The sequence below is a fragment of the Prionailurus viverrinus genome, chromosome A3, assembly GCF_022837055.1.
Source record: "Prionailurus viverrinus isolate Anna chromosome A3, UM_Priviv_1.0, whole genome shotgun sequence".
Classification (NCBI taxonomy): domain Eukaryota; kingdom Metazoa; phylum Chordata; class Mammalia; order Carnivora; family Felidae; genus Prionailurus; species Prionailurus viverrinus.
The window spans coordinates 24968002-24993607 of record NC_062563.1 but is presented as its reverse complement, the minus strand read 5'-3'; the positions used below and the strand labels follow the sequence as shown (position 1 = coordinate 24993607).

The window sequence follows — 25606 nt, the reverse complement described above, 5'->3', positions numbered from 1 at the left end:
GTTGCATATGAAGACCCAATGGTAGTGAGAAAGACCAAGATGTTAATACAAAATTATAATATTAATGGCCATACAAAGGCTACTATAAGAGTACCCAATTTTACCTAGTAGTATTCAGGAAATATCTGATAGGCAGAAGAAAATATGTGTTTTGAAAGAAGTCTCAAACTCTGGAGATACTGACTTAAGGGTCATCAATTTGTGAGTGGGAATTGAAGCCCTGAGAATGGATGAGATCACTTAAAGAGAGTGTATGAACCTGGAAAATAATGAAGTTGTCGCCGTCGTCATCATCACCCTAACCACTTACTGAGTGATTTTTACTATGTGCCAGAGTACTTTACATGTGATATCTCATTTAATCCTCACAAAAACCTTACAAGTTTAGATGCTCTGGAACTTCTGGCAATGCTAACATTTAGGAGGCTGGCAGATGGGGATGCTATCAAGTGGGTCTAAAAAGAGAGCAACCAGAGAAACAGAACGAGGAAAGGGGTGATGCCACAGAAACCAAAGCAGGATAGTATTTTGGGAGGGGAGAGGTCAGCAGGGCCACATGCTGCAAAGATGCCAAGGAAAATGGGTGCAAAGGAGCTATAGGTTTCCCAATTCAGAGACTGAGGTGACCTTATGGGAAGCATTTTCAAGAGTGGTTAGGGAGGGATGAGAAATACATTATAAAGGGTTGAAAAAAGTATGGGATGTGCAAAGCAGAGGCAATTAGAGGAATAAATTGGGCTGGAAAGGGAAAATGGAGTGGAACTTGAAAGGGGAGTGGTACAGAAAGGGAGAAAAGAATAATAGATAAGACTGAAGAGCTTAGCCAAAGTGTCCTATATCCAGAAAGAAGGTAAGAATAGAAGAGAGAGAAAGGATGAGGCAAGGCATGACTAAGAGGTCTAGTGGAAGAATAGGCCTTGAACAGGGAGAGGGGACTCCTAGTGAGGTTGAAAGAAAGGAGTTAGAAGACATAGAGAGGGGCACCTGGGTGGCTCAGTCCATTAAGTTAAGCGTCCGACTTCAGCTCAGGTCATGAACTTGTGTTTCATGAGTATGAACCCCACATCAGGCTCTGTGCTGACAGCTCAGAACCTGGAGCCTGCTTCAGATTCTGTGTCTCCCCCTCTCTCTGCCCCTCCCCTGCTTTCACTCTGTCTCTCTGTCTCTCAAAAATAAATAAAGATTTTAAAAAATTAAAAGAAATAAAGAAAGAACTTGGGGGAGTTGACAACTAGGGGGTTCTGTTTTGGTCTTAAAAGTAGGAGGCAAAGTCGTCTGCTGCAAATTAGGTGGGCAGAGTGCTTGAAGACAGCAAGGCAAGTTTGTGATGTGGGACATAACTACTTCTATTCAAAACATAGTGTATGATATTCTGAAGACTCTCTGCTGAAGACTTTAATCAGAGTTGGAAATAGTGGTGAATATATCCTAATAGCTCCTCCTTCTCTTTTGCAAAAAACGTGAACCCAGACTCTCTAGATGAATCCCTGCCTTAGATTTTGGGTATGGGGTTTCCTCTGTGGAGGGGAATGGGAAAAGGTGGTATATAGAGGAGTAAAGGATGAGAGCAAAATCATGAATGAGTGTTGAATTCTATTTAATTTTTTTGGATACATACTGAGATGATTATGCAGTTTTGAATTACATTAATAAAGTTTCTAATGTGGAACCATTCCTGTGGTAATATCCTTCTTGAACATGAAATTGAATTTGATTTGTTTATATTTTATTTGGAATTTTGGCAACTATGTTTATGGATAATATTATCCTGTAATTTTTTTTCTCTTACTGTCCTTGTTTTTTAGCTTAGAGGGTATGCTAGTCTCACAAGCTAGCATGATGTATCAACATGTGTAACAAATTTTTTTCACCATTGCTTCTTGTACTCCCCTATTTCCTTCTTGGTTCACTTTTATTCTGGTTTGAGTACATTCCTTAATAGTTCTTTCAGCAAGAGTGTTTTGGTGGTAAATATTCTAAGTCTCTGTAGATCTTTAAATACATTTATTTTGCTGCTACTTCTAAATTGTAGTTTGTCTAGGTATAGACTTTTAGGTTTACCCTGTCCATGAACATCTCTGGATTTCACCAGTTCTAAACCCACTTTCATGTTCATTTTTCAGTTCAACATTTCTGAACTACATAGATAGTATGAATTTGAACCAGATGGATAATTTAATGCATGCTTGGATATCTAGTTTCTCTCCAGTATCTATTTTCTTTCCACAGTAATGGCTAATGAACCATAATTTCCTTCCGAACCCAGGGTCCCAGAAACAAAGAGATAGGGGTGCAGCTACTTCGGAAAACAGTTTGGTAGCTTCTCAAAATGTTAAATATAGTCCTAATATGAACCAGCAATTCTACCTAACAGAAATGAAAACACATGTCCACATAAAAACACCCAAGTATAGTTTACAGTTGTGCCACTAACTAGCAGAGTAAATCAGCTAAATGCTGTGGGTTAAAGTTTTTTCTTTAAATATGTAAAAGGAAATATATATACTAAATTATCTCAAATAAATATTCCAATAATAAAGTTCTGTGAAATGGCAATGGAAATAAAATTGGAGTGCAGTGCTTAGTAAAGATCTCCCATAATCACATACACTCAAGGATAGAAGATAGAAAGTACTTAGCCTGTTTATTTATCTCATTGTTCTTAGAGAGAGAACAAAGCCTCCCTGGAATATGTCCTCTGGTGTCTAGAAAGCACCTTGGTTGGTGAAGGAAATGACACTGTGAACTCCAGAATACTGTCAGGACAGCTTTCAAATCCAAAGGAAAGACTATACAGGTTAGTAAAAGGAAGATAACTTACAGAGAGAAGAAAATTCTTTTGTGTGCATCGTGCTCTGTGCTAATTACTTTATATACCTATCTCATTTACTCTTTATGTATGATGTAGATTTATTGTCCCCATTTTTTAAATGTAAATTTTTGGATAGAGGGAAAATTGAGGCTCACAGAGTTTAAGAGATTTGAAAACCCATATTCTTATATTTCATCCCACCTCCATACAGAGAGTCAAATTCTTCCATGGAACTTTCTTACTCCTTCCTTGACCATCTTGATCCACCATGATTTCTTCTGCACTTCTCTAATGCATATTACCGATATGCCAATTTCACACCTATAACTTTTTGCCATGTTGATTATATTTGATTCATTTATTAATAAGTAAGCATTTATTGAATAGCCACCATGGAACCCCACTAGGCAATAGGGATACACAGATGAGTGACACAGTCCCCGCCTTCAGGAGTTAAAATCTAGTTGGGGAGACAACCCCATTAGCAGTTTACTCACACCCCAGTGAATTCTAGGATTAAATCACTCTCTATACTTCTGTCTCCCCCAGGCTAGAACACTCCCATTTTAGTTCTCAGGACAAAAAAAAAAAAAATCCTAACAGTGAGCCCGAAAGTAGCAAAACTAAGTTTTAAGGGAAAGGGTAATTTTTTAAATGTTTATTTATTTTTGAGAGAGAGAGAATGCAAGCAGGAGAGAAGCAGAGAGAGAGAGACAGAGACAGAGACAGAGACAGAGACAGAGAGGCGGAGAATCCCAAGCAGGCTCTGCACTGTCAGTGCAGAGCCCAATGTGGGGCTCAATTTCACGAATGCTGGAATCATGACCTGAGCCAAAATCAAGAGTTGGCTGCTTAACCAACTGAGCCACCCAGGCGCCCCAAAGGAAAGGGGAATTTTAATTAATGAATTACTGTAACACATACTCCATAAGCTTCAAAGCTCCTTCACAGAGGAGGTAATGATTGACTGAGAAACTTAAATTTTTCTAAGTTAATAGAACCTATCCCAGGCAGAGGGGATTTGAACCAAGCTCCTAGCCTCATGGCAATTCAAAATGGCTGGTGACATACTGTTTTAACCCATCCCATAGTAGGGGGAAAAGGTCTTACTTATCATTTGCTGGTAACTAGGAGGTACCCTTCAGGAACAAAACTATTTCAGCCACTGTTCTAGCCAGTTATGCTACTAACAACGTATTCCTAAGGTAGTCTGCTTGAGTGCAATGATAACTTTCTAATAAGTGGTAAAGGTCCACAAAATAAAAGTTATGTGAGCAAAGTCTGGTATATAGAAAAGTTTCTGCCCAGCTCTGGTTTCTTCCTAGTTCTTTTAGTCAAGTCTGGATCTTGCTCTCTAGCAATGTTAAATTCCATTTTTTCCCCTTCAGTTTCATGTTCTAGGATACTGAGTCAATCCAATTTAATGAATGCCTTCAATGTGCAAAGCAATATGGTAGATACTTAAAGGAGATAAATATGAATAAGAGAGGATTCCTGCTTCAAAGAGTTGTGAGTCATGTAAATAATCTAGAATATGGACCTGGTAATGTCATGTTCTTGGGAAAGTACTTTTGCTCTCAAGAGGCCTATAAATGAGCCAGATATATGACCTAGTACATTCCACCCCATACTATAAGATAAAAATCACTGCCGGGGCGCCTGGGTGGCTCCGTCGGTTAAGCGTCCGACTTCAGCCAGGTCACGATCTCACGGTCCGTGAGTTCGAGCCCCGCGTCGGGCTCTGTGCTGACAGCTCAGAGCCTGGAGCCTGTTTCAGATTCTGTGTCTCCCTCTCTCTGCCCCTCCCCCGTTCATGCTCTGTCTCTCTCTGTCTCAAAAATAAATAAACGTTAAAAAAAAAAAATTTAAAAAAAAAAAAAAAAAAGATAAAAATCACTGCCATCTTCAAGGTACTAGACTGGGCTGTGTTAATGACTAGGGATACTAATAGGCTTGTCCCAGAAATGAATATTGCAAGCATTTTCTGAAGTGGAGCCAAATTCAGACAGAGGATCTCTTGGTCTTACCATGTAATCTGAGAAAGAGAGAGGTCAATCCTTGTTATTTCCTAAGGTATTCACCCCATATTCTTCCTAGAAGTGCCCTCAAGGAATATTTCAACCCAAGCCTCATACCACCTATGAAGCAACAGATGAGGCAGGTAAATAGATTCTCTCTAAAATGCAGAACGTGGGGTTAAAGGAACTGGAATTTACTGAGCATCTACCGTGTGTTACACATATCATATCTCATTTAAAGTTCATGTTAACACTGTGGAGTATCATTGCCCCTATTTCAAATTTGAGGAAACTGAGGTCCAGAGAGGTTAAATAATTTGTCTAAGGTCACATAGTTAGTAAATGGTATTGATTCAACTTGGAGAATGGCACTGGATGAAGTGCTAGTTAAGCAATCTATTAGGGGCACCTGGCTGGCTCAGTCAGCAGAGTATACAACTCTTGATCTCGGAGTTGTGAGTTCAAGCCCTGCATTGGACATAGAGCTTACTTAAAAAGAGGGGGGTGCCTGGGTGGCTCAGTCAGTTAGGGTCCAACTCTTGATCTTGGCTCAGGTCATGATCTCATAGTTTGTGTGTTCAAGCTTTGAGTTGGGCTCTGTGCTATCAGCACAGAGCCTGCATGGAATTCTCCCTCCCTCTCTCTCTGCCTCTATTCCACTCATTCTCTCTCTCTCTCTCTCTCTCTCTCTCTCTCTCTCTCTCTTTCTCTCTCTTTCTCAAAATAATATAGAAAGAAAGAGAGGGCGCCTGGGTGGCTCAGTCGGTTGAGCGGCCGACTTCGGCTCAGGTCATGATCTCAAGGTCCGTGAGTTCGAGCCCCGCGTCGGGCTCTGTGCTGACAGCTCAGAGCCTGGAGCCTGCTTCGGATTCTGTGTCTTCCTCTCTCTCTGACCCTCCCCTGTTCATGCTCTGTCTCTCTCTGTCTCAAAAATAAATAAACGTTAAAAAAAAAAAAGAAAGAGAGAGAGAGGAAGGAAGGAAAGAAAGAAAAAGAAAGAAAGAAAGAAAGAAAGAAAGAAAGAAAGAAAGAGAAAGAAAGAAAGAAATCTGTTGGATTCTGGTTGTACCAGGGATCTATCATGGCTAAGTGATGTTTCAAATTATCAAACTGCTCCAAAACCATGGACAGGAGGCCCCTTCACAGCAGGCTGAACTCCAGGGAGACCTAGACAATGCCTGAAATTCAATTGCACCAAATCCTTTTTGGTGTCCAATATTAAGTTTTGTGCATTTTAATTTCAGGCTGCTTCCATATTAGAAATGTGTTAGAAAAGTAGCCTTAAAGCAAAATAACTCACACCAGGGAAACTCCTGCTGAGTTGGTAACACTCTGGGAGGTAAAGATCCTTGAAGCAGAGGAGGGCAGGAGCAGGAGAATATAGAGGGCCCTTAGCCCTGAAAGCTCTGAAGATCTGGAAGGCCAGATAAAGGGGTCAGAGGGGTAGCCCCACAGCTTGAGATCATTAACAGTCCAGGGTTGCATAAAAAGGAGTGGGAAGACGGGATAGTTTTGGTCAGGCTACCAAAGTCGCTGAACCAGAGCTTGGTCTCTGAGTTCACTGACTCTTCCCACTCAGCAATTTCCACAGGTAAGTCCAAAGGAGAATTACTTCAGGAATCTGATAATTTAACTCTGCTCAACTGATAGAATGGTTTCATCACCAAAATTGGAAAGAAAATGGGTCAATGGTGATGACATGATTTACTGATGAGGTCAACTTATTTTTCTGCAAGGAGCTTGGCAGGAATTCTCTAAAACAATAGACAATCCCCAAATCATTTATATCTAACTTTGGGATTTAGAGTGGCTCTTGGCAGTAGTAGCATTCCTCATTATGTTTAACTTGGGTTGAAAATCAAAATGTGTAGTCTTTGGGAATGCACTGATTAATGAACAAGGGGAACAAAGGGGAACAAGTTGGTTATTTAGAAGTTGCCCTCGATGATCCATTGATAGTCATAAATGAATAATTCACAGAAGCTGGTTCTTTGTTAGAATCCAGGAACAGAGCCTCAGCACTAAACTAGGGTGGGCAGAAAGATTCATTGGACAGAAGATTTCTGAAATCTTTCTATAGCTGGTTTATGCCCTTTCAGAGAGGAGGGTTTTTTTTTTTAATATTTATTTATTTTAGAAAGAGAGAGAGAGTGTGAGCGTGGGAAGGGCAGAGAGAGAGGGGACAGAGGATCTGAAGCAGGCTCTGTGCTGAGAGCAGTAAGCCCAATGCAGAGCTCAAACCCACAAACCTGAGATCATGACCTCATGACCGAGCCAAAGTTGGACACTCAACAGACTGAGCCACCTAGGTGCCCCGAGAGGAGTTTATTTTCTTTTTCCTTCTTTCTTTCTTTCCCTCTTGCTTGCTTTCTTGCTTTCTTAATGTTTATTTATTTATTTATTTATTTATTTATTTATTTATTTAAAAATTTTTTTTCAACGTTTATTTATTTTTGGGACAGAGAGAGACAGAGCATGAACGGGCGAGGGGCAGAGAGAGAGGGAGACACAGAATCGGAAACAGGCTCCAGGCTCTGAGCCATCAGCCCAGAGCCCGACGCGGGGCTCGAACTCACGGGCCGCGAGATCGTGACCTGGCTGAAGTCGGACGCTTAACCAACTGCGCCACCCAGGCGCCCCAATGTTTATTTATTTTTGAGAGAGAGAGAGATAGAGACAGAGCATGAGCATGAGCAGAGGAGGGTCAGAGAGAGAGGGAGATATAGAATCTGATGTAGGATCCAGGCTCTGAGCTGTTAGCACAGAGCCCAATGCAGGGCTCGAACTCACATACCGTGAGATCATGACCTGAGCCGAAGTCGGACACTTAACCGACTGAGCCACCCAGGTGCCCCGAGAGGAGTTTATTTTCAATCTTTGTTTTCCTTTGGCATCTAAAGTCCCTTCTCAGAAGAAAAGTAAATTCCCTGCTGTGGACTAGGGCCAGGTATGTAAGGTTTGTCAGTTTCATCTCTGTCTACAGGCCTATTAACTTTAAGGTGGATTTCCTCAAGGCTGAATGTCTAATGATGGTGTTTTCACCTTTCTTTTGGAGGGCCTTGAATTTCCTAAACTGACTTTGAGAAACTCAAATATTTATTTCATAAGTAGTAGATACAGATTTTATGTATCCGTCACTCACGTTATCTGTGCAAAATCAAGAAAATATACTCAAATGGATGCAAACTTAAGGTACCAGTCCCTTACATACAGCAGATAAGGAGGGTTCCTTGATGGTTTAAATGCAAGACACATCTGGAGCACTTCATTATGAGGGGGAACCTACTCTGGAGTTTTTTGCCACTTGAAAATGGGATAGGACCACTTTAAGAGTAAAGAAAGTTCTGGGGTGTCTGGATGGCTCAGTCGGTTGAGCTTCTGACTTCGGCTCAGATCATGATCTCACAGTTTGTGAGTTCGAACACCACGTCAGGCTCTGTGCTGACAGCTAGGAGCCTGGAGCCTGCTTTGGATTCTGTGTCTCCCTCTCTCTCTGACTCTCTCCCATTCATGCTCTGTCTCTGTCTCAAAAATAAATAAACATTAAAAAAAAATTTTTTTTAAAGAGTAAAGAAAGTTCTTTATTAAAAACTAGATCCCCAGGGTGCCTGGGTAGCTTGGTTAAGTGGCGGACTTGGGCACAGGTCATGAACTCACGGTTCGTGAGTTCGAGCCCCATGTTGGGATCTGTGCTGACAGCTCAGAAGCCTGGAGCCTAATTCAGATTCTGTTTCTCCCCCTCTCTCTGCCCCTCCCCCACATTCTCTCTCTCTCTCTCTCTCTCTCTCTCTCTCTCAAATAAACAAATCTTTTTTTAAAAAATGCTTTAAAAAAAAACCCGGATCTCAAAGTTCAAAAGAGGAGAAAGAATTATTCTTTTCAAGGTTCAGTCCTTAGAACCGATTTTACTTTGTTAATTTATGGCATTTCCATACCTTGCTTAGGCTTTAGGCTGAGCCTGTATCTGCTGGTGGTGGGAGATAAGGGAGTACCTTTCAGAAAACCTGTCTTTCTCTTGGGTTCCTAGGGTCCTATTTGGACAATTTGTTCTAATAATACCATTTTATTCAGTCAGCAGCTCCAGGTATTTATTGAGCATCTTTTATGCATGCCACCCTATCCTAGGTGCAAGAGAGGATGCAAAAAGAGAAATCTGACGATATTTACAAAATGTTGCAAAAGGGTTTACATAAACTTGTAAAGGGAGTGAAGGTGGCCTTTGAAGATCCTGTACTTGGTTATGTTGATTCACTTCTAGTATCTAGTAGCCCCAGTTTTAGCTCCCACATCCCAGGCCTGATTTACTCTCATGCATCAAAATTTTTGTTTCTAAAAGTTTAGGGCTTGTACCAGTGATAGTACATGAGATGATATTGAGTTATATAGGACATGATTTTAGGTGGTAAATGGACAAACGTAAAACAACAAAGAATCACATCATGAGAAAGTAATTCCCTTTGTAGTCTTCTTTGAAGCCTGGATTACAGGTGGAAGAAATTCTCATTTGGGCCTAATATGTCATTAACATTATCCAACATTTATCAATCTCCTTTTAAAAAAAAATAGACCAGGAGGTTTTTTTCTGGCAACAGTAGCTATTTAGAACTTAATGACACTGCTTTATTCATTCATTTTCTTTCCTAGGGTTATATTCTTTTTATGACAAATGAACTGATATGATATAAATTTTCCTTCTTACATCAATGTATTTAAGTTTTGGAAAAGATAGTTGATTTTATAAAAAATTAAACAATAATATAGGTGATATGGGGATGTGGTTGAGATACTAATGCTATTATCGAAATGACTGAAGCTTAGAAACATTTCTTTTCCTCAACTCCAACTCAACCAAGATTACTGTTCTTGACCCATTCCTGCCCTCTGCTTGACCTAAACCAACTCAGGATTGAGATAAAGACTGTTACTGGGTCAGAATCATATTTCTCCAATATAAACATTACAATAGGGCTTTTAGGTCTTGGGCCTAAAGAGACCATTATAATGGTAGGAATTTTTGAAGAGATAAACAAGATAAGATAGTTGTAGTAAATGAAACTTCCACAATGACAGTATTGAGTGCCACTCATTTGGGCTAATCCTCACAACAACCCTATGAAGCATTTATCAGATGAGGAAACTGAGGCATAGGGTGGTTAAACAAAACATTTTCTCTGTCACTCAACCAACAAGAATAGGGGTAAGATTCAAAAGCCAAGGTTTTTCCACTATACCTTCTGTCTTGGTGCCCAGAACCTCTGTGCATACCTCCTCGTTCCCCCTGAGTGTAAGATAAAGCAAACCCTAAAAAAGCCACATGGATAAAGTCTGAGGAAATCAAGGAAATGGGAACAAGTATACAATACATGGTGAAACTGAGAGATGTTATGGAAATATGTTCAGAGTGGCAAGGCCACTTAGAGGAAGTGAGGACTCTGTCAGAGTGATACTGTCCTTGCATTCATCTCTCTGCCCTGCCTTCTGCCACACTGGCTCACAAACATCCTTGTAGGGTCACCCCAGCTTTGATGCCTTCTGCTGCCCCCAAGCACTGAGGAAGGAGAAAGTGCTCTTACTACTTATTTCTGTACCTGGAAAAGATACCTCTCCTCCTAGCCTGCAGTCCTTCCTCAACTGGGGCTGGTGGACTGCTGTTTTAGGGCACATAGAAGCAGACACACTACATCTGCTTCTGGAGACAAGCTACTTGCTGAGCTTCTGTCAGCTCTGCCACTGTCCTTCCACAGCCTTTCTAACCCAAGGTCACAGGTCAGCTGTGCTCTTAACCAGGAGTCTTGGCAAGAGTTTCAAGTCCCTTGGGACCCCTGGCTGGCTCAGTCAGTAGAGCGTGTGACTCTTGATCTTAAGGCTTGAGCTCAAGCCCCATGTTGGGCATGTAGCCTTCTTAATTTATAAACAAACAAACAAATAAATAAGTAAAAGTTCCAAATCCCTTCAGGAATCCTACTCTGTCATGTTAACTCAGAGCTTCGAGTCAATAGCTGGGAATTAGAGCTTCGAGTCAATAGCTGGGAAAGACACAGTGTCAGGGAGAAGGGCTGGGGCCCATATCCTGCCCATCCAAATATACTGAATCTATCGCAGCCTTGGCATCATCACAATCACAACGGACTTAGCCAGTTAGTTTACAGAGCCCCTGACATGGGAATTGAGTAAGGTATAGGTGTGAAGGCAGCTGGTAAACTCCGAAGCCCCAGAAAAATGTATATGATGATACTACAAAAGGTTTCCTAGCCCATTCCAGAGTTTAGTCCTTGGATCTCTTTCCTTTTCTTTATTCCTATTCTCCTTGGGTGATTTCATCTGTTTCCCTGGTTTTAATTATGATCTATAGGCCAGTAACATCCAAAATTCGCATGTCTAGCTTACATCTCTCCCTAAAACTTTACCTTTTATTTTGAATGCATTCCTAGATATCTCTATTTCAGTGTATACCAGAGATACTTTAAAGTAAACAGAACTCACCTCCTTCCTCACTAAGCCTTGCTCTTCCTTTGGAATTTAGCATCTGATTGGTAATTCCATCAGCCACACAGTCACCTGAGCTAGACACTGGAGAGTCTTCACTGATTTTTCCTTTGCTTAATCCCCTTGCATGCAATGCCCTTAGATCTGTTGTTTCTTCCCCAAACTCACTAATTCAGGTGCTCATTTTTCTTTCCCCTGTATGATTCTGCTTTAACTTAGATTAGTTTCTCTGGTCTCCTGTCTCCAGATGTGTCACATCAATCTCCCCTCCACACATCTGCGAGCATATTTGTAAAATTAAATCTGACCATTTGTTTAAAACTCTTCAGCAACACTATAGGATATGATCCGGGCTCCTTAATCTTATATTTAAGGCTCTCTCTGTCTGCTTCTTCTGACCCTTAGGGCCCTTCCTGCCCCCACCTTTCTTTCCCTCCTCATTACCTTTGCTATTGCTGGCCTTTCTGTCTTAAAGGTGGTCTCCTTCTGTCGTCAACCTCCTATCCCCACATAGATAATACTATTCATCATTTAAGATTCAGTTCAGACATCACTTCTTCCAGGAAAGAAGACTTCCCTGTCTAGTCCCATCCCCTGGTCCATCAGGTGCTTACATATCTTATATGTACCTCTATCAGTGCACAAACCTCATTTATTGTTGTTATTTACTATCTCTTATAATTGCATTATACTTCTGTGTCTCTTCTCCTGAACTGTAAGCACTTTGCAGGCAAAGACAATGTCTTTATATCCTCCATTTCTAGTATAGTGCATAGCATAAACTAGCTCCCCAATAATTGTTCGAATGATTGAATGTCAGAAAAATATTCTTAGGTTTAAAAAATCTCTATTTAATAGGGCACCTGGGTGGCTCAATTGTTAAGCGTCTGACTTGGGGTCAGGTCAATTTCTCACAGTCCGTGGGTTCAAGCCCCACATCAGGGTCTGTGCTAACAGCTCAGAGCCTGGAGCCTGCTTCGGATTCTGTATCTCCCTCTCTCTCTGCTCCTCCCTTGCTCGTGCTCTCTCTCTCTCTCTCTCACTCTCAAAAATGAATAAACATTTAAAAACAATTTTGTAATATCTTTAATAGTAAAAACAGAAAATATTAGCTAAACCTTAGTTACCTGGCATTCTCTTGCCCCAAATCCCTGAGCATTTTAGCTAGTGAACTAAATCAAATTTTCTGAATATATTTATGCCAAAAATTACATAGTGCCACTGCAAAAAAATATTCCTTAAACATGTCCGTGCCCAATTTGGTGATTACAGGTCTTGGCTTTTCCCCTTGTCTTGGCACTACTGGGTCTCCAAAGAGCTCCAGCTGGAAGAGACGCACACATCTCAGATAGTCTTCTCCCCAAACCAGGTGGGGGGCAGAGCTCTGGTGTGGCCACCTGGGGGCAGTGCAGACTTGCAGGTGGGTTTCACAGCAGAGCTTGGGGAGCCCTAGTCCTGAGCAATCCCAGTTTTGTGTGCTATTCTGTCCAGCAAACTTTCCTCCCACTTCCAGGGGACCTTGGCCAAGTCTACCTTTGACTAAGCTCCCACTGAATTGGTAAGAGAGGGACTGGAATAGGCAACTTCATAGAGTAGCATGCACACCCATACGCACATATCCTGGAACACTTCCAGCTTCCAACTCCTGAGAGGCAGGTTAACAAATCAAATTAGAGGTTTCTTTAAGGCAAGAAACCTAAATACTTTAAAGGAAAGGGTGAAGGCTGGTGTTAAACACTGTTAACAGGTAACCCTTCGTTCCATGACATACAGTCACGGAAACATTGCATTTCTTAGTTTTCTAGATTAAATATCCTTGGCTCCCATCCACCAGTGGGTAGAAAATCCAAAACTCCAACCTTAGTCCTTTTTCAGGGGCTTATAGGTATTTGGGGAAACTCTCTAATCAGTGCCTGCCACCTTGGAGCTCTTTGCCCAGGACAATTGTCTATTCTAGGACATTTTCGCTAAGCCTAGCTAGGGGCATGGAGACTTCTGCTATGGCTCCCAAATAGCAGTGCCTTTGCTCACCTCCCTGAGCACACTCATCCCCATCACTCATGGTTCTACCATCCCAGGGATCTGTGGGAGAGTAGGAGCAGGACCTGGCTGCACAAGGAGACTGCAGTGCCCTTTAGCACCATCAGCTCCAGAGCCAGACTCAGGAAATTCTCCTCCACCCTCCTCTAATCCTAAAAGCACTTCTTACTCTCAGAAAGGAAAAAAAAAAAAAAACCTTTTGTCACCTCTGAGACTCTGGACTGATTTCAAAAACAAAAACCTATTGAAGTTTGTTTGTTTGTTTGTTTGTTTGTTTGTTTGTTTGTTTGTTTCTTGAGATGAGAGAAGACCTGGTCTTCAGAACAAAAGGACCTGGTCATTCTTTTGGGATGGGGAGTATAGATAAAGGTAGGAAAAATTCGTTCTTTCACAAAGAACAAAAATAGCTGACACCACAGAAAATAAGACCATAATTCATCAAGCAGTGTAGCCCATCAAACACTGAAGAAGAGCCTATCTCATACCTTATTCCAGAGTGTGGGGCCTCTCCAGGAAGAGGCAGTAGGCCAAACTGTAGGTGGAGATCCATATTATCTTGTTCCAGCCTCAGACTGCTTCAGATTGGAAGTAAGCTGCAAACAGGCTCTGCCATCTTCTGCTAGGTTCTGGATTAACCGGGGAGGGCGTTGCTGGTACATCCAGGTTCCAGTTCCCAGGAGCTGGTCTGCTGGCCATCTCATTTCCTGGTCTGAGGAAGGACTTTGAAGAGAGAGACAGAGACAGAGTATGAGCAGGGGAGGGGTAGAGACAGAGGGAGACATAGAATCTGAAGCAGGCTCCAGGCTCTGAGCTGAGGTGGAGCTGTAACTCACGAACTGTGAGATCATAACCTGAGCTGAAGTCAGACGCTTAACTGACTGAGCCACCTAGGTGCCTCTAAACTTTTTTTTTTTTTTAATGTTTATCCATTTTTGAGAAAGAGAGAGAGAAAGACAGTGTGAGTGGGGGAGGGGCAGAGAGAGAGGAAGACATAGAATCCAAAGCAGACTCCAGTCTCTGAGCTGTCAGCGCAAAGCCTGACACAGGGCCTGAACTCACAAACTGTGAGATCATGAGCTGAGGCAAAGGTGATGCTCAACCAACAAAGCCACCCAGGCGCTCCTGAATTTTACAGTCTTGATGCATGTCTTGCTTATCTCACCCTAGTTTGTCCCTGCCTGAGCTATGTGGAGCCCTTGTAGTTCAAGGGAAGTGGGGAGTGACCCACTATGTGTGAGACAGTTGATGGGACACAATCATCTCACCCTAACCTTGGGTGAGAGTTGGGGGCCCAGTATCCAGTATCCTGGCCTACCACTTCTCCCAGGCCCTCAGCTGGACTGTATTAAAGCTATACTTGTGAGGTGCATTGAGATCTCTGGGCATCAAGCCAAGAGTCCTTTGATTGATTTTTGTCATAGATGGAGAGAATTTGCTAACATAACTCCATTCATTAGGGTTCATAGAAAGATCACTATAGAATCTTGGTTGTTTTGGTATGACTAAATCCACATCCTTCAGCATGGCCCATAATAAGACCAGCCCTTCACCACTTCATTTCATCCATATTTCTAGCCTCATCTCTGGCCATTTCCCCATGTACACTCTGCTCTCATCTCAGGAAACAATTTGGTCTGCCTGCTGTTTTCCAAGTATAACAAGTACTTTCATGCCTCCATGTCTTTGCTTGTGCTGTTTCCTTGCCTGGAATACCCTTTTTCTTCCTCTCTGTCTGATGAATTCTTTACTTACTTTGAAGACCCAAATCAAATGTCATCTCCTCTATAGTTTCCCCTGACATGTTCCCCTTAATGAATTTCATAACACTTCTGAAAGACCCATTTTCATGTAGTTGTTTCTTATGTGTCTCCTTATCAGATGGTGAACTCAGTGAATGGCTTGAGAACTCAAGGAAGAGCAACTCCTGATTTTACTTCCTCTCCTCTTCTTCTTCAACCTATGATTTCATTCATCTTTGTACCCGCAGCTCTTAGCATAATGCTGGGCACATAGGAAATACTTAACAAAGGTTTGTTGACTATGATGAAAGCTGGAAGGCATCAGACAAAATGTGGTTGTTCTTTTATTTTCACTTTCTATTTCCCCTTCTCAGAAGATTGGTTACTGGTCCCAGTTTCCTCTCATGATCATTTCTGTTCTTTCTGGCCTATGCATACCATTCCAATTTTACCTAGCTTTTCCTTGGCTAGCTCTCCTAGTCTCAACACTCCACTCATGTATTCCATTGTTCAGCACATATTTATTAAACACCTTCTGCTCCGCAGGCACTATTCTAGGCACTGAAGATACATCAGTGAACAAGATGGAGGGGATATTTTCATGGAGTTCGCATTATGGTTGTATAACTTAGGCTGAAACAAGTAAACAAACAAGATACAGGTATACCTTGGGGATATTGCAGAGTCAGTTCCAGACCACCACAATAAATGAATATCTCAAAGCAAGTCAAATGAATTTTTTGGTTTTCCAGTGCATATAAAAGACTCTTCATTGCAGTCTATTAAGTGTGTATTATGTCTAAAAAAACACGTACAGGGTGCCTGGGTGGCTCAGTCAGTTGAGCATCCAACTTCGGCTTAGATCATGAACTTGCAGTTTGTGAGTTTGAGCCCTACATTGGGCTCTGTGCTGACAGCAGCACAAATAATAAATAAAACATTATTATAAAAATAATCTCAAACATAAATAAAACATTAAAATAATTCAAAGAAATAATAATAAATAACTAATATATAAGTAAATAATAAAGATAAATAAAACATTATTAAAAATAATCTCAAAAATAAATAAAACATTAAAATAAAATAAAGTAATTCTACATGGACATACATTATTAAAAAATATTTTGTCTGGTCTCATGAGTGGCTCTGTTGGTTAAGTGTCCAACTCTTGATTTCAGCTCAGGTCATGATCTCACAGTTCAGGGGATCAAGCTCCACTTTGGGCTCTGTGCTGACAGGACAGAGCCTGCTTGCTATTCTCTCTCCCTTTTGCTCTCTGCTCCTCTCCTGCTCACACGCCCATGCACACGGGCACACTATCCCCCTCACTCTCTCTCTCAAAATAAAATAAATAAAATAAACATTTTGTTGCTAAAAGGATGCTAGCCATCATCTGAGCTTTCAGCTAGTCTTGATCTTTTTGCTGGTGGAGGGTCTTGCCTTGATGTCGATGGTTGCTGACCGATCAGGGTGGTGGTTGCTGAAGGTTGGGGTGGTTGTAGCAATTTCTTAAAATAAGACAACAGTGAAGTTTGCCATAATTGATTCTTCTTTCACAAATAATTTCTCTGTAGCATGCAATGCTGTTTGATAGCACTTTACCCACAGTAGAGCTTCTTTCAAAATTGGAGTCAATCCTCTCAAACCCTGCCACTGCTTTATCAACTAAGTTTATGTAATATTAAAAAAAATGTTCTTTTAATTTTAGAGAGAGAGAGAAAGTGGGGAAGAGGGGCAGAAGGAGGGAGAGAGAGAGAGAAAGAGAGAGAGAGAGAGAGAGAGAGAGAGAGAGAATCTTAAGCAGGCTTCACACTCAGTGTGCAGCCTGACATGGGGCTTGCTTGATCCCATGACCCTGGGATCATGACCTGAGCCGAAATCAAGAGTTGGATCCTCAACCAACTGAACCACCCAGGTGCCCCACTTTGCTAACCAGTGCAAGAGGCCTAGCTTTCAGCCTATTTCAGCTTTTGACATGCCCTCTTCAATAAGCTTAATCATTTCTAGCTTTTGATTTAAAGTGAGAGACATGTGATTCTTCCTTTCACTTGAACACTTAGAGGCCACTGTAGGGTTATTAGTTGGCTTAATTTCAATATTGTTGTGTCTCAGAGATTAGGGAGGCATGAAGGAAAGAGGAGGGAAAGAGATGAGGGAACAGCCTGCTGGTGGAACAGTCAGTGCACACACATTTATCAATTAAGTTTGCCATCTTATATATAAGCATGGTTGGTGGCACCTCAAAATGATTACAACAGCAAAGATCACTGATCACAGATCACCATAACAAATATAACAATAATGAAAAATCTTGAAATATTGCAAAAATTACCAAAATGTGACATAGAGACATGAAATGAGCAAATGCTGTTGGAAAAATGGTGCCAATAGACTTGTTCAATGCAGGGTTGCTACAAACTTGCAATGTGTAAAAAATACAATATCCACAAAGCACAATAAAGTGAAGCACAAAGAACAATAAAATAGGGTCTGCCTGTAATATCAAATAATGATGAGTCCTAGGAAGGAAATAAAGTGATATAACAGGGAGTGGAATGGGGATCACATGAGAGAGGTTGGTCAGATAAGCCCTCTCTGAGGAGGAGACATTGAAATCTAAGGACAAGAAGGAGATAATTACATGGGGATCTGCTAAAAACAAACAAACAAACACAAAAACAAAAAACATTCCAAGTGGAAAGGTCAGCAAATGCGCAGGCCAAGACAAGACCAGATGACTGGAAATTATAAAGCATGATAGAAAAACACAAAATATTACTTACAGGTTTTCCTTAGCCTGTCACCATCCCTTCATCCCTTTCACATAAGAGCATCTTTGATCCCTTCTGAAAAGTGATTGACTTCCTCTAACCTTCACCTTCCTTACTGATCAAATCACAGAATTTTCTTCTAGCAAATCCCATTGAAGCTCATCTGACGTTAATTTGACTATAGCTATCTTGGTGACTGAAGCATCAATCTATGGGATTAGAATTTTGTGTGATCCCTTCGGTCAGACACTACTTCCCTTCCCCATCTCTTCCAGAAGGACTAGGTCCTGCGCTCTTATCTCTGGGGAGGATTATCTCACCAGAGATAGAATGAGGCGGAAATCTGGGGGTAGCATGGAGGGGGAAATGTCAGTTCTTTGGACAGACACCCACAGGTGCCTGAACCTGCAGTCCACCTCTTTGAATTTAGGAATGTACCCCCCCTCCACACTGCATGTTACCATTGGGCTGTTATGCCCAGCTGGGAGAGAATATCCAAAAGAGCTGGCATCCTCTTTTAGATGCCAGAGCAGTTGCTTAAAGAGGCCAGAGTGCTTCCTGCCACCGGAGACATGAAATGCTCTCAGTAAGCCAGGAGCCAGAATCAAAACCATATGGTTTGCTTTGCAGTAAAGATCACAGGGCCTGGAAAACTAGAGGAAGGAGGGCCAGCCAGGGGACAAGCTTTTTGGGGTAAGGGGGGAGGGTGCCTACCCTAATCCTGGCAGATCTGTACTCACAAGTATAGCCCTCCTGCCTAAGGGGCCTCCTGTCCTTGAACTCCTGGCCCATTCAGACTCTCCTCATGTCCAGACTGGTAGAAGTTCAAACAATAAAGGCTGGAAGAATGGGATTACTACTCCCTGGAACATCAGGATTCCCTAAAAGCCTCCTGACCAGATGCCCCCAAAATGGAAACTGTCCCTGTTTGTTCTTGTCTCTAATTAACTGACATATCCCACATCTTAAAAATATTTTTAAAAAGCAGCCCTTATCTGCTTGCTTACCATGTATCTAAACAGATTCATATTCTTTAAGAGGGGGTCTTAGATTTTTCCAAGGTGCTCCTGAGGGAGAATCCATAAGCATTCAAAGAAAGCCATGCTAATAACCCCTTCAAAAAGGATAGACTACATGGACCCAGTGTGGCAAGACTGGATTTGGATCTGCTTGGGACGTTAAATGTGAGGGCTTGTGTTAGTCCAGTGGGTTCCTGTCCTTACTGATTTATGAGCAGGGATTGTTTATGGACCAACTGGGGAGAAGGTGCTGCATGTCTGAAACTGGGGTAGCCAGCAGTGTCTTTTCCTTTGCAGACCAAGACCTAGGCACCTGAGGAAAGGTTGAATCCAATTCCCACTGTCCGCCTACTATCTCCCTGTTCCCCAACCCAACCCATGGCTTCAGTGGCTCCATGAAAAAAGCATGCCCATTTGTGTGAAAAGTTCTATGTTCACATGTTCACATGTCCCCATGTGAATGCAGAAGAGTTTGATGGAGATGCCTTTGTTTTAGGGCCCAGGCTGACCCATAAATGGGAGGAACATTCCAGGTAGCCCATTGATATAGGAAAGGGGTAGACCCTAGTGCCTTAGAGTTGATAGCCTGCCTCATAAGCCTCTCTCATAATCTCTTCACCCAGGGCAGATCTGCAACTTGCTGGGTCATGGAAGAAAAAGCAGAAGCAAAATAAATAAAAGAAACATTGGGTTTTCCTAACTTTCTTCTACAACTATTTTCTTGGATGGGAAAGGAAAAAAATCTGATAAACAGGATGGTTCTCCTTCTGGGCTTCTGTTGAAAGTGAGTGTTTACAAGGTTCTGGGTGATGAGTGATTTGAGGGTAGGACTTTGTCTTAAGCTTCCCAAAGTTATAAGGTTGACCCCTTCCCTGCCTGCCAAACTCCCTGACTTGCTCCCCTATATGTTAAGGAGCAGACAGCAAGCTTCTGGAGCCCTTGGGCTCCAAACATGCCCCTTGATACTAGCCATTAGGGGCACCTGGGTGGCTTAGTCAGTTAAGTCCAGCTTCAGCTCAGGTCGTGATCTTAGGGCTCATGAGTTCAAGCCCCACATTGGGCTCTCTGTGGTCAGCATGGAGCCCACTTGGGATCCTCTGTTCTCACCCCTGTCTCTGTCCCTCCTCAGCTCTCTCTCTCTCAAAAATAAATCAACATTAAAAAAAATACTAGCTGTCAAATACATGGGCCTAGAAACTTCAAACATGTACTTACAGAAGATTTAGAAAAGCTGGAGCCAAGGCTTTGCTCATCTTCTGATATTATTTCTCATTGCCCTTCAAGGACTACACACAGAACCCAAGGGACTGGCTATTTGGGTGAGTTCAGTGAGGCATTGCCAGTCATATTCTGGTCAGCCACAAAAACAGTATTAAATTAAGTTTCAGACAAGCTCACTAGAGTGTATTAGCCACTACTGGGTTGGCAGCATTCTTTTGAAGTTTTGACCCAAATAAGTTATATTTTTATTTTTATATGTTTAATATTTTCTTGTATAGACCCCATCATATTTATTTATTTATTTATTTATTTATTTATTTATTTATATTTTTGGGACAGAGCGAGACAGAGCATGAACGGGGGAGGGGCAGAGAGAGAGGGAGACACAGAATCGGAAACAGGCTCCAGGCTCCGAGCCATCAGCCCAGAACCTGACGCGGGGCTCGAACTCACAGACCGCGAGATCGTGACCTGGCTGAAGTCGGACGCTTAACCGACTGCGCCACCCAGGCGCCCCAGACCCCATCATATTTAAACTTCACAATAATACTATGCTTTGGAAAGGGAAAGTTGAATATCACAGTTATATACATGAGGAAACAGACACAAAGAGATTTAATGACTTGCCCAAATTTATCTAGCTCTGTTGTTACCAGAGTCAGGACTAGAACGTTGATTTCCTAACTTCCAGTTCAGTGCCTTTTCCATTCTGCCTTAAGAGCAAATATTCTCAAAAAAGTTGCATTAAGACAGCGGTACTTGGCAATCATTGGACCCCTTCCCTGGGCTCCCATTATAATTATGGGGTCTTCCTTTTTCAAGGCAGTGTTCTCCTTTGCCAGAATGTGCCACCCCAGGTTCATATGCTGTTCCTGTGCATGGAAACCCACAATCAAGTTACATACCATTATCTCAATTCATTCCCCTGTATCTCCATTGAGGATATTATTTACCCACATTACTGATAAAGAAGCTGAAGCTCAGAGAAACCAGATAAATTAGCTTAAAATCCTAAGGCTTGTAAGTGGCAGAGCTGGCATTCTTTCCCTTTACCCTAGAGATACAGAAACATTAGCCATAAATGTAATCAAACATAGATCTTCTCCTCAAGACATGAACATGTTTGTGGACTTGACTGCATGAGTCATATTCTAGGGATGGGACACCAAGCAATTAGTAGAGAACCTCCAATTTCTCCAGAAGTGGCAAATACTCCTCCCACTGGGTATCCACACAGAAACATGTAAGCATGCTCACGTGGCATATGCTGCCCCACCTCCTCCTGCCAGGGATTTGGTCACAGCTACAGCATCTTGACAACCTATTTAAGCCAACTTGCAGTAACTGGCAGCAAAGTATCATTCCCTGGCAGGCTGAGTCATTGAGCCACTGCAGACTTTGGAAGAAAGAATCATTAGCTGAAACATTCAAGAACCAGGGGGTCCCAGAGAGGTATGTAATAAATTCCATCCAGATGTTGGGATTGGCTTTTTTCTTTCTTTCTTTCTTTTCTTTTCTTTCCCTCCCCCAATCACACTGAAAGAGTGAACAAGTTGTTTTCACCTTATCAAACAAGGTGGGAAGAACATCATTTCCTTTATTCTTGGGTGGGTCTGCACCAAAGGATCAAGAGGGCTAACAGAATCTGGGTAATTCAGGGTGGCATCTGAACTATCAGAGAGCACTGTGTACACATGAAAGAATTATACAGATAGGTAAATGATATTGCACATACTTCAGCAAAATCCAATTAGAGGTCTCCAAGTGCATTGCAATTTAGAGCTTCCACACTATTTTACCTATGGTGTAGGCAGCCTGTCTGTTTAAAATCCTTCTAAGAAATTATGGCTGTACAAACTGGTCCAACAAATAGCTGAATATGGACACTGCTCTGTTAGGGGAAGGCAGACCTAGCTGTAAGTATTATATTTTATCTCATGGCCTGGAAGCTTTGTCATGCTTTATGGCTAATAATCGGGTTATTAAATAACTCAAAAAGTCCTCTCCAGCAGTCCAGGCTCTACTGGGGTTAACTTTTGCTGTGGGGCTAGGATGAGGAAAAACAGATCTTCCCAAGCTGCAGCCTCAATTGACATCCCCTTCACCCCACACCTGAGCTCCTGCTCCCTGGAAAAGAAACCTGAGTAAAGACAGCTGTGGCAGCAGAGAAGGGTTCTTCTTGGCAGTGGCTGCTTCTGACTTCAGAGATGTGGACATTAAACTAGAAAGCAGTGCTGAGAGAGAGGACCAGGAAGTAAATGACACTGGGAAATGAGAAACTCAGGGAAGAAAGGACCTGCCTTTCCTCCTCTCAAAAAGGTATGCTTTGTAAGGTTCACCTTTTCATCTGGACTGGTGAGTCTTGAGAGTTTTAGTCCTTACACTACTTGAACAGAACAAAAGAATCTTACCTGTTTAATGGATTAAATAAACAAGCCAGCAAACAAAACATTTTTGAGGTGTTTTTGCTGAATTCCTGTCAATTATTTATATTCCTTTATATTCCTTTAAACATGCTTGTTTTGGTTCTTTTAAGTTTTGATTGAAATCCGCAGTGGAAAGTATGTTTCAAAGGGGGGAAAAAAACACCCAACACACTTCTGTGTCTTGCATTTTGACCCAGCCCACAAAACTATTGGAAGAATCTTGCAGACCCACAAGAGATCCCCGGATTCACTTGGAGAATCATTGATCTATAAACAACGTCTTGATTTCAGAACCCTTCTTTTGATCTGGAATTATCTGTTATTGACCACAGAACTGCTACTGACGATTCCTGGGACAGGGGCCTGTATAGTGAGAGGTGAGCCCCAGTGTGGGAAGAAGAAATCTCTTTCTCTTTCTCAGCGGGTGTTTTGGTACAGTACGATATCTATACTTAGTATATCTATGGACTCAATTTCTTCTCTTTTCCTCCTCCTTCCTTCTTCTTTTATACCTTCTGGTTTTTGTTTGTTCATTTCTTCTATAGTAAAAATTTCCCCCAAGCCTTGGTGCCTAGGTGATTTTTGCCTGGCATGTTCCACTAATTGGAGTTTTGGAATCAGTTTCTTATTTGGGTGCATAATTTTTCTAAATATTTAAGCACCTAAATTATTGTAAAAGCAGCTGGCCACTGCCCATGCCTTGTAGGCAGATAGGTGAGATGGCACCAGAGAAGAGAGGGCTTTAGGTCTCTACCCTTCACCGTGCCAGAACTCAGAGCTCTGTTGAGATACATGTGGGAAAGAAGAACCTTCATGGAGGGAGCGGCCATGTTGCAATGAGCCGACAACACAGACAATGTGAAGAGCAAATCCAGGGAGAAATGGAACCCTGGAAGCATGAAGTTACAAATCTCCTAACCAGGCTGTGCCCTGAGAATGCGATAGTTCCTTTGGTCAAACTGCTCTGAAAATAAAGGAAAAGACACTGACTCACGTTGAAGGTAAGGAGAGTGTCTGCATCTTCTCTGCTTAAACCACAGGGATCTGATTAAGGATCGGGACACTAAACACTGATGGCTTCACTTTGGGCACAATCGTCGGCAGGAAGGCCCCATGCAAAGGTAATTATCAGGAATGGGGGCCCATTATAGCCTTTTGATTTGGTCACTCAAACATCCTGTCAGACAGATGTAGAAAGGAGATCGACCCTTACCCCAAAAGAAGTAAATCGTAGGTTGAAGTATTTGGTTTCAGTATCTGTCAGGTTGAGGCTTTGAAAGGCAGACCTGTGGTCTAGGAAACTACATTCGGGATTCTATTACCTTGGGGCTCTGAAAATTCAAGGATATAAGGAAATGTATAACCCAGATTGAGACAATTACTTTTAATTGGCTGTTTTGCTGTCGAGTGCAATAACCCCCATTTTGTGTAACTGGCTCTGAGTTAGAATGCAGTCTTTCTGGGAGAAGGGCTGTTTTTGGTTCTTCAAGAAACTCTGGAGGAATCTCAAAAGTTAAAATAACCTAAAATTTGCCCCATCTCTTGGTTACACCATGCATGTTTGTCTCTTCCAAGCACTTCTGCATATGGATGGGTAAGCATTCTAACAAAGATGCCGTTAGAGTCCGGGAGAGGGAAGCAAAGAAGCCAAGTATTCAGAGTTGGGCAAAAGACGTAAAGAACCAGAGCCAGGACACTAGTCAAAAAGAGAGAGGGGTTCTTATAAAAGAGAAATAGAAAATAGGAACTAAAAAATCAGATAGGGGGTGAGGGATAGGGAGAGCCCAGGGTCTCATCTTTGATTGAAATAAGAAAGAATATAATTCAGAGAGGAAAATATATACAAAGAAGTAGATTTTGATTTGAGAGAAAGCAGACTTCAGTTGGATAGGGAAGATTTATTGAGACTTTGGGGAGAAAATTGGAAAGAACTGTAAAGCTATAGTATATCCTATTTAAATACCTGCGTAGCTGGGTCTGGGGGCCAAAATAATCCCTCTAGCCCCTAGAGGTCTGTGTGTTGCTCATAGGGCAGCTATCTTGAGGAAAAAGAAGAAAAGTGGGAATGTGGCAGAGGGTGGAGAGTTCCATAAGCCCCTCTAATGGCCCCCACAAGGCAGGGTTCAGCCATAAATTGCCTGCTAGGCAGCCACCAGTTTCGTCTCCATCTGTTCTCCAAACCCGTGCTTACAGATTCTTTCTTTATATTCAGGTGTTTTTAAAAAGAATCAGCTTGAAGCGAAAGTACTAAATTCAAAACATTCTAAACCACAATTTGAATCTTGTTTAAGAGAAGAAAGGATGAGAAGTGTGACTCTATTCATTTGTTTAGAAATAGTTGTTGCAGACGGAATCCCAGGCGTTACATGTTTTAATCTTCCCTTGGTTTATTCTGCTCTCAAGTGCCATGGGGGCCTCATTCAGTTGTCAGTAATTGGGCTTTTAGAAGGGAGAAAAGCAGTTATTTGAAATTGACTCCTTATGTCCTATAGTTGCACCACCTGACATTTGCTTCCAGGGAAGTGTATGCAGTGTTGACTGGCCATCTGCTTTAAGTGGGTTCAACTGTGAAATAAATTAAGAGGCCATCTCCATCCTCGCCATCACTTTAAATTAGGGACACAGAAAAACTCACTAGACCCTAGTGAAGGCATTCATGGCTTGGAGCCTAGCCTCAGAGTGGTCAGGTGGCCTGGCTCACAGGGGTCCTCTTTCACAAAGCTCAGGAGCAGAAATGAAGGGACCAGTTTCTGGTACTGCATCTACCTTAACTGCCTGTGAGGCTTTAATCTAGTCATTGAGCTGCTCAGGGCTGCCATCCTGTGCATCCAATGGGAAAGCGAAGACTAGCCTCCCCTACTTGCAAGGATGCTTGTGGATAAGATGACAACCAAAACTATCTGCCTTAGCTGGGGTAGAGAGAACCAGGTCAGAGAGAGAGAGAGAGAGAGAGAGAGTACATTGTGGTAACTGACTTTATCACTTCATTGCTTGCTTTTTAAAATCCTCATCTCCTTCTCTGAGCTCCTGAATAGTCTGGAAATATTTTTATTTTCTTTTAAATAAAGTTT

At 42.0% G+C, this 25606-nt stretch overlaps 1 protein-coding gene across 4 annotated transcripts in view; it reads left to right on the top strand.

The window, feature by feature from the left end:
- The window catches only part of ASIP (agouti signaling protein), a 161679-nt gene that overhangs the window by 66664 nt on the left and 69409 nt on the right, over window positions 1-25606 (top strand). The window contains exons 1-2 of one of the 4 annotated variants that reach the window (XM_047854208.1): window positions 21424-21561; window positions 22827-22912. Coding sequence is in view for 1 of the 4 variants with exons in the window: in XM_047854206.1 (XP_047710162.1) it covers window positions 2667-2797 (131 nt within the window). In the remaining 3 variants the exon portion in view is untranslated. Of the gene's footprint in view, window positions 1-2666; window positions 2798-21423; window positions 21562-22826; window positions 22913-25606 lie in introns of those variants that run through there. The other 3 variants (XM_047854210.1, XM_047854206.1, XM_047854209.1) reach the window with 3 other exon arrangements.